The following is a 14,769-nucleotide window of genomic DNA, read 5'->3' on the forward strand; positions in this document are numbered from 1 at the left end:
ACAAAAAAATGACTCAGCACTGTTAGAAACAGAGGTTTGATATTTTTTGTCTCATGAAATGCCCAGATCAATAACTGTCTTAATTTTGAATATTGCAAGAGCAGCAAAAGTATTCAGAATCTAGGTGAGCATTAAAACTAGCAATGACTTAATATTGTTTTGGCTAAAGCATCTGTATTTTATAATGCACTTTAGCAAGAAGATGTGAAAGAAAAGTCATATATAGAGCCCTTAATTGTTCTTTTCAGACCCATCTGTGAATGATGATAATACACCACATATCCAGCTACCATTTCCTAAGGAGAGGGACAAAGATAACTAAGTAAGAACGTATGTAAAAGACAGGTGATTGTTGTGTTGGGCTGGGTAGCTTCCTGAATTAATGTCTCTTCCACACATTTTGTTCTGATTTGGAGAATGAACCCAAGGTACACAGAGAAAGCACTTGATTTTTCAGTAATTTGCTTAGTAGGCCAGGATGTCATGGTCTCCATAAGGACCATTGACCTATCTCAATATCTAGTCCTACACATTCTGCAGGACACAATCTTGGTGGTTGCTTGGCAGTAAAAAAGTGTTCTGTGTAAGGGTGCAGGGTTGAAATAACACCACTGGCATGGACAAGTCACTGGCTGAAAAGGTATTGGGGAGCCTACTATGATGTAGTACCGTTGGTGAGTAAATGTTCCTGATGGACTCCTGAGTGTTCTAGGGGATTCTCCCACCAATATGGCTCTTGAACCTGGCTGACCTCCAGAATAGGAAATGCCATTAGCATTGACACAATCACTCCCAAGCATCCTGTCTCAGGGGTAGAACTCAGGCTCATTGGTTTCCTGAAAAACCTAGGGTGATGCAATGACTGGCTGGGTAGCCAGAGTGACAGTGGAAAATACTCAAGATGTATTTAACCAAACCAATTATTGTAATTTTGTGTGTTGTATACTGTCTTGCTCTATTTTTTAATGAACGTGTGGTCTATAAAAATGTTGAAATTCATTCCAAGACCTATTCTATGGTGATGATGGCACCGAAGAAATTATACTTCTTAATCACCAGTGCATTGACACTGGTCAGTCAGTGGAGCTGTTCCAAGTGATGAGGAGATGGTTGCATGTTAGTCCACAAGTTAGCAAGGAGGAACCCTTGGCAGCCTGCTGTGACACTTTGCAAAACACTTTGCTGATGAATTCACTTGCATGCATTCCAGCTTAAACTCTGCACTGGAAGTGGGAATCTATGGCTTTGTTTGAGGTTACTGCTTGTACGGTTTCGAAGGATAAATTTTAGCTTGTTCAGCCTGAGGCCAACCGCTTGCATTTTGGTCTGTGTCCATTGCGGCCGATTAAGAATGCCAGATGGGAGGCTGGCCAAGTGGGTGGTTGGAACTCTGAATTCTTTCTTGAATGATAAATTAGTTGTGAGACCTTTATTGAAAAGCTTTCTCCGCAATGGTGGCAACTCAAACCCAAGCTTTCTTGGACAAGACTCTTATTATTTAGATCCTTTCTGATCTGGGTTGAAGCCCAGCTTGAAGACAGAAATGGCTTTGATTGCCTTGGTGGGTGAATTACTGGCTTCCAATTCTTTTAAAGGCCCAATCTAAGATCCTGAAATGGCTTGGGACCTGGATATTTAAAGGAAGGTCTATTTCTGCATGAACCTGCTAGTCAATCTCCATCAACTTCCAAAGCGCTCCTCTGCAAGGTGAATTTTTTTGGGGAAGGGTAGGTCCTTTTCACTGGCAGCATCCTAACTGTGAACTAGAGTAGACTGGCCCTTTCTCTGCTGTTTTTTATGTGAGTGATTAAGGTATTTTTGTTCTGTCAGGCTTTTAATGTGTCTTAAATTTTACCTAGTTATAGTTTTGTTTCCCTGTGCTATTTTGGCTTTATATGCTCTTTTTAATTGTGTTACTATTGTTATAAACCATGTTAGAGGCTCTTTTTTAGAGCCAATAGGTAGTACACACTTGTTTTATAAACAAACAAATAAAATACTGGTGCCCCCCTCTCCACTACTCAGATGAAAGTCTAAATAAGCTTCCATATTTACTGTAATCTTTCTTATCCAATCTATAAAATGAATGTGATTTGATGGATATACATACTCATCGTGAACAATGGTGGGGCCATCTCTTGTTAAGGCCTCTTCCTTGATTACATTGATAAGCTCAAAGGTACTGCTGATTGGGGCATCTGGGTTTGGCCATTTGGGACACTGAAAATGGCGTACTTCCAAAACATAGTCATCCTGAAACGAAAACCAACCCAACAGTTAATCATTTTAATTCCACTTTTATGTTTAAAAATGCACTTCTAACATTCAAATAGATTCACTGATCACCTCTAGCTAAAAAGAAGTTAATCCAGCCTCGGATTGCTATGAGGAAACATGTCTTGTCTCCTGCCCATACAAGCAGGAACTCTCTCTGCCAATGGCATGCGGTAAGCTTCATTGTTATTTAAGAACAAAAGAAGTCCTTGCTGAATTAGATCAATGGCCCATCTAGCTTAGAGTCCTGTCCTCAGACTGGCAAACCAGATGCCCGTGGGAAACTTACAACAGCTGCCACGCACTGGGCTGACATCTTCATCAAACTATACAATCCAAGGTCTCAGTCTTGGACACTCACCACTAGTCAGACCCCATGGTTGTCTATGTGAAAGATGTTTTTTGCACCAACATGCATCACTTTTTATTTGTTTACACTAAATTGCATTTTCCATTCTACTACCCATTCACTCAGTCTAGAGAGGTCATTTTGGAAGTCTTCACAATATTTTTTTGTTTGTTTTAACAACCCTGAACAATTTAGCACCATCAGCAAACTTGACCACTTCACCCTTACCTCTCAATCATTTATGAACAAGTTAAAAAGCACAGGTCCCAATATTGATCCTTGCGGGGACTGCATTTTCTATGTCTCTCAATTTGGAGAACTGACCATTTATTCCTCCTCTCTGCTTTCTGCTACTTAACCTACAAGAAGACCTCTTCTCTTAATTTATGACAACTAAGCTTATGTGGCTGACTTTGGTGAGGAACTCTTGTCTAAAGCTTTTTAAAAGTGCAAGTCTGCTACATCAACCAGATCACATTTATATACTTGTTGACTATCAAATAACTCTAATAGGTTCATGAGTCAGGACTTAACCTGTTAGAAGCTGTACTGACTCTGTTCAGCAATGCTTGTTCTTCTATATGCTTGCTGTTTTGTTTTTTTTATTATTTGTTAACAGTGCTATGCACCAGTTTTGCCAGATGTTAAGCTAATTGGCCTGTAATTTCCAGGACACCCCACTCCTGCAATCTCTTTAAAAAAATGGTGGCTACTTTCCAGTTCTCAGGATATGGAGGCTTATCAGAGGTGGAGGAAAAGTTACATATGTTTGTTAGCAGCTCATGAGGCGGCATGGGTAGGGCATTTTTGCTCTCCTGGCTTCCCAACAGACTGGGTTGTTGGCATGGAGAGGGGAGAAGTGATTTCTGGGGAAGCTGGCCCATTGTGAGTCACATTGTGCCAGCAATCTGATTGTCCTGCTGCCATGCACTGCACTGGGCCAAACTCCCTGCACTCTTACCCTCTTCTTCTCAGTAGATGCCAGCAACCTGCTGTGTTGGAAAGCTTGGAGAGCAACTGTGCCCCACTGATCATTTCTCATCTGTCTCCATGGTGCTCACTACGGACTTGCAGTGCATATGCTCACAAAAGAGTATAAGAATAGAGAAAAGGCATGATGGGGTCAACTAGCTCTCTGGCATGCCCACTTGCACTTAGAAGTTGCAACTTGCTATATAAAGAATAACTGATCTCCTTACTCAGGAGTAACCTACTTGCAGGTGCCATTTGTCCAGAAATTGCACAGAACACTGCAGAGAAGGTAACACCGCTTAAAAATGAGTGGGGAACCTGCAGCCCGGTTTCAAAACTCTACCCACTTTGGTCCCATGCACTGCTAGGTGTGGCCACCAAGGGAATACAGCCCACAACACAAAAACGTCCCCCCACTCTTGCCTTAAGAGGGAATACTTGCCCCAAACAAAATCTAGATATTGATACCTAATAACCAACTCCACTTGTGAGGCCTGCAAAAGCTGCTTTCAATAGCAGTGATGCATCCAGAGAAATAGCTAATGAACATGCACCCTTAGTACATTATTCTTAAAAATGAAAATAAAACAAAACCAAGCCCTTGGTGTGATTCCTATCTGAGGAACTTCCACCTTTGGGTCAGATAAAAGCTGAAATGTTATGACCTTCTGTGGAAATGGTATACTGAAAACAAAACTGGTATGTGACAGGAGAAGACCTCTGGGAAGAAATGAGGGAAACTGATAAGTCCACTATGACCAAACAAAGACATTAAACCAATCCCACTGAAAAGCATGCATATCAATTGTTAACTGACAGCAGCAGTACTTTGAATGCCAAGCAGACTCCAGATTCACCTCTGGAGGATGTTTTATATACCTGGGTAGCCTCAAGGATAAAGTCATGGATGATGATCTGCTCCTCATTAGAGAGGCACAGTCTGTCTTTGCTGATAAGGGTCACAGTAAATGCCTCACAGTTCATGGATTCTTCTCGACTTGGCCAGTACACAAATTCATCCTCTGCCTAAAGACAAAATGAATCAGACCTTTTTTTGTATATTTCTTTACTTTCTACATGAGCAAAATTCAAAGAATCAAAATAGGAAGAAATACAAATTTAATAGGAAGAAATACAAATTGATCTTTCTTTCTTTTTACAAAATGTATCCTGTTAAAACAACAGTATGAATATCATAGGGATACTATGAGCTTCCCAATCAGGGCAAGTTTGATATTTAATTGGTTTCACAGGGAACTGCATATTTTAGAACATTTATAAAATTAAAATTTTATAGAGAGGTACAGATTTCGCAGAAATACAATAACATTTTATAATGTAGTTTTTCATGTCTTAAGGTAAGCACCTGCTTGAAGCCACAAAGGTCATTAGATATTGACATGTTATTTCCTTTATTTGCTATCCATAGAGCCCTTTAGGACTTGATTCAAAGCCTCAAAATTCCCTTTTATAATAGTAACTTCAGGACATACAGAGATACTATATGTGTATAACACACACACACACACACACACACACACACACACACACACACACCAGTTGTACTGTATTTTTCGCTCTATAACACGCACCTGACCATAACACGCACATCGTTTTTAGAGGAGGAAAACAAGGGAAAAAACATTCTGAATGAAACAGTGGATGTATCATTTTTGGGCTTCATGCTGTGGCCACAGACATGTGATCTGATGGTGAATTTGGGGTGACCCAATGCAAAACTCCTGAGAATTCCTGTGGATCCTTTTGCACCATTGCAGCCCCAGGCAACAGTGGGTGCGTGATTTTTTGGGTGCAGGCTGTAGCCATGGACATGCTATGTGATCTGATGGTGAATTTGGGGTGACCCAATGCAAAGATCCTGAGAATCCCTATGGATCCATGCTTTGTAACCATGTTTTTGCACCATTGCAGCCCCAGGCAACAGTGGGTGCGTGATTTTTTTGGTGCGGGCTGTAGCTATGGACATGCTATGCGATCTGATGGTGAATTTGGGGTGACCCAATGCAAAGATCCTGAGAATCCCTGTGGATCCATGCTTGGTAACCACGTTTTTGCACCATTGCAGCCCCAGGCAACAGTGGGTGCGTGATTTTTTTGGTGCAGGCTGTAGCCATGGACATGCTATGTGATCTGATGGTGAATTTGGGGTGACCCAATGCAAAGATCCTGAGAATCCCTGTGGATCCATGCTTTGTAACCACATTTTTGCACCATTGCAGCCCCAGGCAACAGTGGGTGCGTGATTTGGGGGGGGGGCAGGCTGTAGCCATGGACATGCTATGTGATCTGATGGTGAATTTGGGGTGACCCAATGCAAAGATCCTGAGGATCCATGTGGATCTATGCTTTGTAACCACATTTTAAGTGGGGAGCGAAGGAAAAACAAAGAAGGGACATGAGAGGGGTGTGCAGAGAAGCAGCTGGCTAAGAATGCAGGAGAGGGATTTAACGGGAGGGAGGAAAGAAAGGCAAAAGTTTCCCCCCACCCAAGCCAGCCATCTCTCTCTCTCTCTCTCTCTCTCTCTCTCTCTCTCTCTCTCTCTCTCCCTCCCTCTCCCTCCCTTCCTCCCTCCCCCCCTCTCTCCCTCCCCCCTCTCTCTCCCTCCCCCTCCCCCCTCTCTCTCTCCCTTCCCCCCTCTCTCTCCCTTTCCCCCAGCAGCACAGAGAGGAATTCCCCTCTGCTTGCCTGGAGGGGAGGGGCTTTCCCTGCTCTTTGTTCCGTTTCAGCAAACACAGCAACGAAACAGAGGAGGGTGGGCAGTAAGACCCTGAGGCAGAATGCAGGAAAGCAGCCGCTTCCTCTTTTCAGGTTTCGCTTCTCCATGCAGCGTGCAGTGCCGCGATTTGATTTTTGCCTGATTTTTCGGCTCCAGGGACCACACATTCACTCTATAACACGCACAGACATTTCCCCTTCCTTTTTAGGAGAAAAAATCTGCGTGTTATAGAGGGAAAAATACGGTACTTCATGCTATATATTTTTAAAGTATTGTAAGTTCACAATGAATTTTGAAGAATAAAAATGAATTTTCCTTAAATATTCTGCTTCTATTTAATTTTCAAAATCAGTACATTAAAAACATAACACCACACATATACACACACCCCTAATTCTTAACAGCATTGATCCAGATAACCTGATTCTGGTTTGGGAAATCCAACCAAAACAGAACCTGCTTAGGACAGCACAAACTTAGTTAAGGGCACATAACTGTTAGGGTCTACAGTTTACCCTGAATTCAGTGTGAATACCTTAGAACAGGGGTAGCGAACCTGGTACTCTCCAGATGTTGCGTATGAGAATTTCCATCAGCCATAGACAGAATGGCCAATGGTCAGGAATGATGGAGGTTGCAGTCTACAATATCTGGATGGCACCATGTTGCCTACTCCTGCCTTAGAAGATGACATTGTGTCCCAACCAGTGACGAATGCTGGCAGATAAAGAGCCCTGGAGCAGATGGAAATGTGGGCTCGCTCTCTTGTTCTTCTAATCAGTTTTGGAGTTCATATACCAGAAGCCCACAGTTCCAGGAGAAATACCACCAGAGTCATGGGAAGAATACAGATTCTATTCCTGTGCCATAGTCCACAAATCCATTAGATATTATGGGAAGGTGCAGATAAATTATGACTGCCACTTCACTGCTCACTAAGAACCAGTATGCCAACAACTCACTGTGTGTTTCTGTCTTTCTACACAACCAATCAACTAGGATAACAACTGATTAGGCACCTGCAGTAATTTAATGGAAATGACAACATACTGCTCAGCTGTTTCGTAAGATGCCCGTCTATAGAGGTACACTGCAACAGTAAACAGTAATTTTACATGTTCTGTTGTTCAAGAAGATAAGGACAGGCAGATATTATTTCTCATTGGCATTTGAGAAAGAGAGGTTGATATCCCTGAGGGGTGACTGGTGCAAAAGCGCTAAAGTTTTTCTTTCCTTTCGAAAAAGCTCACTGGATAGACTTTGCCTTCACAGTAGGGCAGCACAGAACTGGGACATTTTGCAGGGATGCTGACAGAACACAACAGGTTTCCTCCCTCCCACTGTCTTCCCCCAACTTCTTTCCCAGGCGTCTTTGGATACTGTGGATTATGGAGCTGTTAAAGGAGACATCAACTATGCTTTGCATTGAAATACAGCCATAATATGTAGTTAAGTGACCCAGTTCTTGCTCCCTGCTGTGATACATCATTAATATAAAGTATGTGGAGTTAAATAACTTACAAAGCTCTGGTTATCCGGAAGCATGACAATGATCTGTGCGTTGTGATCCCAGATCATTCTCCAGAAATCTTTAGTCGTGTGTGGCAGGGGATGCTGTGTAATGATGAACTCGTTACTCCGATAGTAACCCTTTTAAAGCAAGAACCAAATGCAGCAGTTACTCAGTGCATAGAATAGTTTGGAAACTTCATGGATGAAAGCAGACAATACAAGTTTATTAGATTGCTAAATTTTCAAAGCTCCCTGCTGTGTTAATTTATCCTAAAACAATACTGGAGAATATATAAACGAAAAATAAACTCTATAAACATGTTTCACTTAACTGAATAGTTTCCACCAGGAACGGCAACCCACTGAGTGTAGAGGACCACAGTGGAAACAACTAAGATGAGCTGCAACTAATATTTGTTTACCCTAATTAAAAATAATGGATTCAGCACAGTTATTAGATATATTGCCTTCCTTCTGTGATGCCACTTGTTCTAGTTTCTGGTACAGCAAATGTCACTTCAGATGTTTTAAAAAAATTCCTCCAGTAGAATGACATTGCCAATGACAAAATATGCAAATGACACACAATATGCAACTATGAAGAATATGACTGGCCAATGTAGGGCATGGCCCATCCCTCCTGCACAGCAGCTCACAAAGCAGTGCAAGAAACCAGGATCTCCACCGGACTGAATGAGCCTTTTAACTACACCATAGTCCTTGGCTGGGACATATATCCATTGCAGCATGCTGGTTATTACCTGGAATGGGAGATGTGCTGGGCTCCTCTCATTCTACATAATAGCTGGCATGCTTTAGCCAACATCTGCCCAGTCAAGGGCTGGCAAGGGAATCAGAGTTAGAAGACTCAATTGAAGCTCTGTGGTGATCTCATTCCATGAGCTGTGCATGCAGGAGAGGATGAATTGTGTCCCTAATTCCCTAAGTTATAAAAAATGATTTTCTTTTCATTCTAAGCAGCACTGTATAACGTTTGTTGCACACAGTGGCTGTTCTTTGAAAAAAAGAATCACCTCATTGAAAAAGGAAACACAAGAGCTATTTGCAACAATAGATAAAACCAACTGAACAATTTTATATTTGGTTACTTTCTGTTGATTTTCTTACCATAATATAAGAGGCATTAATGTAATCAGTTCCTTTCATGCCAGGTAATGGTGCCAGTCCCACCCTTGCTCGTTCAGCTGTAAACAAACAAATGAACAGACGAAAAGCCCATATCAAACAAAACTCACAATCTTAGCACAGCTATCATAACACAACTCCTATTTCTCCCAGGGCCAGACCCAGTATCATAAAATTTGCTGAGCTCATGCAGGAGATAAAGCTATAAAAATGATAAAATGAAATGTTTGCACAAGGATATAATTTCAGCAATAAAATTTTACTACTTTCTGCTATCCCCAGATGCCAAATAATAGTTAATAGCGAATTCCCTCTCCACTATGAAATTCACCTAGGGCCTTGGGCCAGATACTCCCAGCCTAATTTCCATCACAAGTTTGTTGTGAGGATAAATAGAGTCAGGACTATGTGCCTTGAGCAACTTGGAGAAAGGGCAGAGGATGAAAATGTAATAAATGAAATAAAGATTTGATGATGATCAGATCATTTATGGGCAACTGCACACAACAACATTTGATTTATTTTTGCTGCTCTAATCCCTTCCCAAAAGTAGCGACAGCAACAGCCACTTCCCTAACTTCAGGGCAAGTCAGCAGCTATCCTCTGAGAACCACATTAATTGAAGTTAACTACCACAGAATGCACACACACAGCAGTGGATTTATCTAGACCAGGCATGTCCAAAGTCTGTTTTGAGGGCTTAATCCAGCCCGCTGGTCGGTTTAATCCAGCCCCCGTGGCAGTTTATTTCCTGGGGTAAAATCCTAAAAAAATCTCATCAATTCTAAATTCAACCCCCAAAAATGCTCAAGAACTTCTTTGGGGTAAAATCCTAAAAATCTGGCCCTCTTTGAAAAAGGTTTGGATACCAATGACTGCAGAGGTAGCCATGCTTAGCAATTCTTTTGAGGCGTGAGCATAAAAAAATTCAGCAAAGCAGATAAGCAAAAATACTTGGATTTCAGCTGCTTTAGGCCACTGGTGTCAATGACCCCAGATCAGTTTTGCCTCCCAGCCACTGAAGCGCTTCTAAGGATCAACTTAATATTTCAGATGTAATATTTTTATTGTAGGACTGACACGGACAAATCATCCTTAATGATGCATACCCCATTTACTTATTTAGATTTATTCACCCATTGGCATGAAGAATTGGGGTGAATCACAACACTTTGAAAACCAATGCCATAAATATTTGGGACCTGCAACAAAAAGTTGCAGTGTGCAGACCTCCTGTTCAGTGTCCCAGCCAGCCATGCTCTCCTTCACAATACTCTGTTCCATTCCCACGCCTACCTCGTATTTCATCTCCCCACCAACAAACAGCATTATATGGCTATTGAGCATGGGCAGAATGCATTGAGCTGTTCGCGGGGGGGGGGGGGGGAGTCTTTTCCTTTAGGATTTTTTCTTCCCTAAAATTATTTTGCACTTCTGAAAGTGCTGATAATTGAATTTCTGCAGGAAAAGACAACTGAAAATTTCTGGAAGCTGTATTAAGTTCCCTGAAAATATCTGAAAATACTTCATCACTATATTAAACTCTTATACTTTCACTTGGTTCAAAACTTATTTGTATTTATGCCTTGGAATGCATTAACATGCATCCAGCATCAGGAGCCACAAATCAGATTTATATTTAAAAAGAACTCTGACCCAATAGCACAAAACAATCCAATTGAAGGCCCACATCACTTAATGCAAACACAATTCAGAATTTAGCACAAGGAAATTATTCAGCACAACAATCAGACTTTAAGATGTGATCTTACATGGCACAACTGATGAGTTCCTGTTCTTTTCTTTGTTGCAGTCCTTCTGAGCACTGAAGCACTCCACATACTTAGCATTGCATTGCATAACCAGCTAAAAAAAATAAGCAAGAGTGATTAAGTCCTTTGCAGTTCTTTCTCTTTCTCACACACGCACACACACAAATATTATTTCTGGAAAAAAGTGCATCTCTGGAAGACTAAACTAAAATATGTTAAAAGCATTCAGAATGCCTAGATAACTGAACTTTCTGCCTTATACAAACACATGTCGGGTCCTCAAGTTTGTATAGGTCTCATTTATATCATGCAGGGTCAATGGTTTGACAATGTTGATTTGAGTTCTGCTGAAGACATATTGCAAAGCCCCAAAGATATATGTAGGTCAGAACAGGTCTCAGGAAACAAAAAAGCTCTCTCTGTTCTTTTATAAAACATCAAAACAAGACTATGCCTAAGGAATTTTTCCTCCTTGCTGCTATTGTGAACCTGAATGCTGCAGCTGAGATCAGTTATTCCTGGGCTTGCCTATTTTGCCTGCCAAGTTGACTGTGATACTTTCATGGTAAAAAGTAAGCTTACTGTGACTGCTTCTCAAGATACTTCACAGACAAAATCTTCACATATTTTGTCCCACTTGGACACCACAGTTAGCGATGTTAAATTCTCAAGAATAATCTTTTGGAGAATATTCTTGAGAATATTCTTGACTAAGTATTGAGAGTATTAGAGAATTTTCATTTAAAATAGAATATTCATTTTAATGCATTGAAAATGATATAATTTAATGCATTCAGAATGATATAATTTGTTAATACACATGTTTATTAATGGGTAAACTTGTTCAGATGGCAACCAAAAATTGTACAGATACTTTTATTCAATGGGGCAATAACGTGAATTTACATTCTTTGATTTTTTTTGCACCAAACTTGAAATAGAAAATTCAACGTGAATGACTCACCACTAACCGTATATTTAGTAAAGGAACCACAGTGAAAATATATAAGCACAAGCTTACTTGTCACTTGCAAGTATCAAATAAAAAAGTAAAACATGTTTTATAGTTAAAGTTAAATCATTCTAAGGTGATGGCACTAGTACAGTGGTGCCCCGCAAGACGAATGCCTCGCAAGACGAAAAACCCGCTAGACGAAAGGGTTTTCCGTTTTTCGATGCGCTTCGCAAGACGAAATTCCCTATGGGCTTGCTTCGCAAGAAGAAAGCCCATAGGGAAATCTCCGGGGACCTCTTTTAAATGCTGGCGGTGGGGAGCAAAGCCTTCCCCCCCCCGGCCTTCAGAAGAGGTCCAGAAAGGCCGGCGGGGGCCGAAAGGCTTTGCTCCCCACCGCCAGCATTTTAAAAGCGGTCCGGGATAGCAGGGAAGCGCTTCCCGCTATCCCGGATGGCTTTTGAAGGCAGGCGGGGGGGGGGGAGCAAAGACTTTCGCCCCCCGCCGGCCTTCTGAAGAGGTCCTGGACCTCTTCTGAAGGCTGGCGGGGGGCGAAAGTCTTTGCTCCCCCCCGCCTGCCTTCCCGGGGGCTTTAAAATCGCCCCGGGACAGCGGAGAGGTCCGCTGTCCGGGGTGATCTTAAAATGCTGGCGGGCGGAAGCGAAGCCTTCGCTGCCGCCCGCCAGCATTTTAAGATGGCCCCGGACAGCGGAGAAACCCTCCGCTGTCCCGGGGTTTTTTAAAATGCTGGCGGGCGGCAGCGAAGGCTTCGCTGCCGCCCACCAGCATTTTAAGATCGCCCTGGACAGCGGACTTCTCCGCTGTCCCGGGGCGATTTTAAAGCCCCCGGGAAGGCAGGCGGGGGGGGGAGGAAAGACTTTCGCCCCCCGCCAGCCTTCAGAAGAGGTCCAGGACCTCTTCAGAAGGCCAGCGGGGGGCGAAAGTCTTTGCTCCCCCCCGCCTGCCTTCAAAAACCGTCCGGGATAGCGCCCGCCAGCATTTTAAAAAACCCCGGGACAGCGGAGGACTTCTCCGTTGTCCCGGGGTTTTTTAAAATGCTGGGGGTGGGAAGAAAAGCCCTTGTCCCCCCCCCAGCCTTCAGAAGAGGTTGGGGGACAGACTGTCCCCGGACCTGGTCTGAAGGCGGTTTCCATAGGAACGCATTGATTGATTTTCAATGCATTCCTATGGGAAACCGTGCTTCGCAAGACGAAAAACTCGCAAGACGAAAAAACTTGCGGAACGAATTAATTTCGTCTTGCGAGGCACCACTGTAATTGTCATGCTAAGGTTTGGTATAAGAAAACTCAGTAGTTAAATCATATTTCATTCTTCCATTAGAACATGTACATGTTACAGGACATGTCAAAAAATACAATTGGCATGTTAAGGTTTGATTCAAGTAAATTCAGTAATAGTCTATCTTGTGCTCCTAATAGCTCTAACACTTAATAACTGTTTCGGTGACTAAAACACAGCTTGATAAACATAACTATATGTGTACATATAAAAAAGAAGCCATTAACATTAAATATATTATCATTATATGATAATATGTCAATCTCTGGTAAATGGCACCTTATACCATTGCATGTGGAGAATATTCTCCAGAGAATTTTCTAGCAGAGAATATTCTCACCTCACATCACTAGCCACAGTTAATGCAGGTTCAATAAGTGTACACCTGGGTCCTACTTGCTCTACTTTTTATGGATAGTTTTTCACTTGTGTCACTGAAGATGTGGACAAGATCAAGATGTTACTTTTAGTACAGAGAGCCCTTAACAGCTTGAGACCAGTTTACTTGTGAGATCGCCTTATGTTACATGTGCGCTCTCAATCGCTTCAATCTGCAGAATAGGCACCGTTACAGATGACACACAATACTCATACCACAGTTGTCACAAATCAATCTTTCAGTGTGGCGGCACCTGTACTTTGAAATTCTCTGCCTATTGACACCAGGAAGGTGCTTTTGCTGTACACCTTTTGTCACTTGTTTAAAACATGTTTGTTTAGCTAAGCCTATAATGGCACATAGATGCTGATGTGTTTTAGATATATGTTTTAAATGTGTTTAAAATTCCGCCCAGTCTGTAATATTTCATTCTTAGGAAAGGTGCTTGAGGGTGCAATGGTGATAAACCTGCAGGATCTCTTCAATGACACAGATTATCATGATCCATTTCAGTCCTACTTTAGGCAAGATTACACATTAAGACAACTTCAGAGGTGTAACCAAAAGCCTTTTCATCAGACCATTCCTCCCACCCATCCGCACTGATAAAGTACAGTTTTGGTCTGATCACTTTATCCCCCTAGTAAAGGCAGCAGGGCTGAACAAGCTAAGAATGAAGCTTACCTTGAACTGTTTCTCTAGCCGAGTCTTTCCTCCAATTCCAGGTATGAGAATGCTGTTAACATAGCTATGTAGCTGGTTAGCTGAAACTTCAGTCTCTTTCCCAAGAATGGCTTCCAACAAGGCATCATGAATAAAAACATACTGCTCCTAGAATGGCAGGAAGCAAATAAAGAATGAAGAAGCAAGCCCATAGTAAGTGGAGCATAGCTTCTTTAAAGGCAACTATTATATTTGCAACAAAGATATCTGTCACTCGATGTTTTAAATCCCCTGTTACTTTTGTTACCCCCCCTTTTTTTTTTCTTTCAAAGTATTTCGCCCAGGACGACATCCACTTTTATTTCCCCACCCCCATTTTATCTTGTTATTTCTATGTATATTATGCTATGGCCACGGCTAATGCAATAAATCGATATCTTTATATTTGCAACAATCCGACTGTGTGAAAAGCACTGGTTCACCTCCGAGTGAGGTTTGTAAATCTCTAGCTCTCAGAAGGGCCTTCTTAGTGCTGGCTTCCTGACTTTGGAATGCCTTCCCCTCTTTTTGACACCAATTTTGGTTGGTTTTGGTGCCAGCTGAAAGCTTGCCTCTTTAGCCAGATGTATTAGGACACGGATTTTTTGAGTAAGGTGTAGAGGTTATACTGATGGATTTTTTAATATTTCCAATTGTTCAAATTGGAACTGTTG

At 41.9% G+C, this 14,769-nt stretch overlaps 1 protein-coding gene and 1 long non-coding RNA gene across 5 annotated transcripts in view; one reads left to right on the forward strand and one right to left on the reverse strand.

Annotated features, from left to right (window-relative positions):
• LOC309337354 overlaps positions 1 to 14,769 on the forward strand; it is a 38,054-nt gene that overhangs the window by 22,421 nt on the left and 864 nt on the right. Inside the window, exon 3 of the long non-coding RNA XR_014154195.1 lies at positions 14,119 to 14,269. This is a non-coding gene — a long non-coding RNA (uncharacterized lncRNA). The remainder of the gene's footprint in view (positions 1 to 14,118; positions 14,270 to 14,769) is intronic.
• Positions 1 to 14,769, reverse strand: part of PTPRG (protein tyrosine phosphatase receptor type G) — a 555,232-nt gene that overhangs the window by 8,343 nt on the left and 532,120 nt on the right. For all 4 annotated transcript variants that reach the window (XM_081852306.1, XM_081852304.1, XM_081852303.1 and 1 more), the window contains exons 22-27: positions 14,078 to 14,224; positions 10,764 to 10,857; positions 8,974 to 9,050; positions 7,855 to 7,983; positions 4,475 to 4,621; positions 2,111 to 2,253 (exon numbers count right to left, since the gene is read on the reverse strand). In XM_081852306.1, the coding sequence (XP_081708432.1) occupies positions 2,111 to 2,253; positions 4,475 to 4,621; positions 7,855 to 7,983; positions 8,974 to 9,050; positions 10,764 to 10,857; positions 14,078 to 14,224 (737 nt within the window). The remainder of the gene's footprint in view (positions 1 to 2,110; positions 2,254 to 4,474; positions 4,622 to 7,854; positions 7,984 to 8,973; positions 9,051 to 10,763; positions 10,858 to 14,077; positions 14,225 to 14,769) is intronic.

The sequence above is a fragment of the Podarcis erhardii genome (genome assembly GCF_964252035.2).
Source record: "Podarcis erhardii genome assembly, chromosome: 2".
NCBI lineage: Eukaryota > Metazoa > Chordata > Lepidosauria > Squamata > Lacertidae > Podarcis > Podarcis erhardii.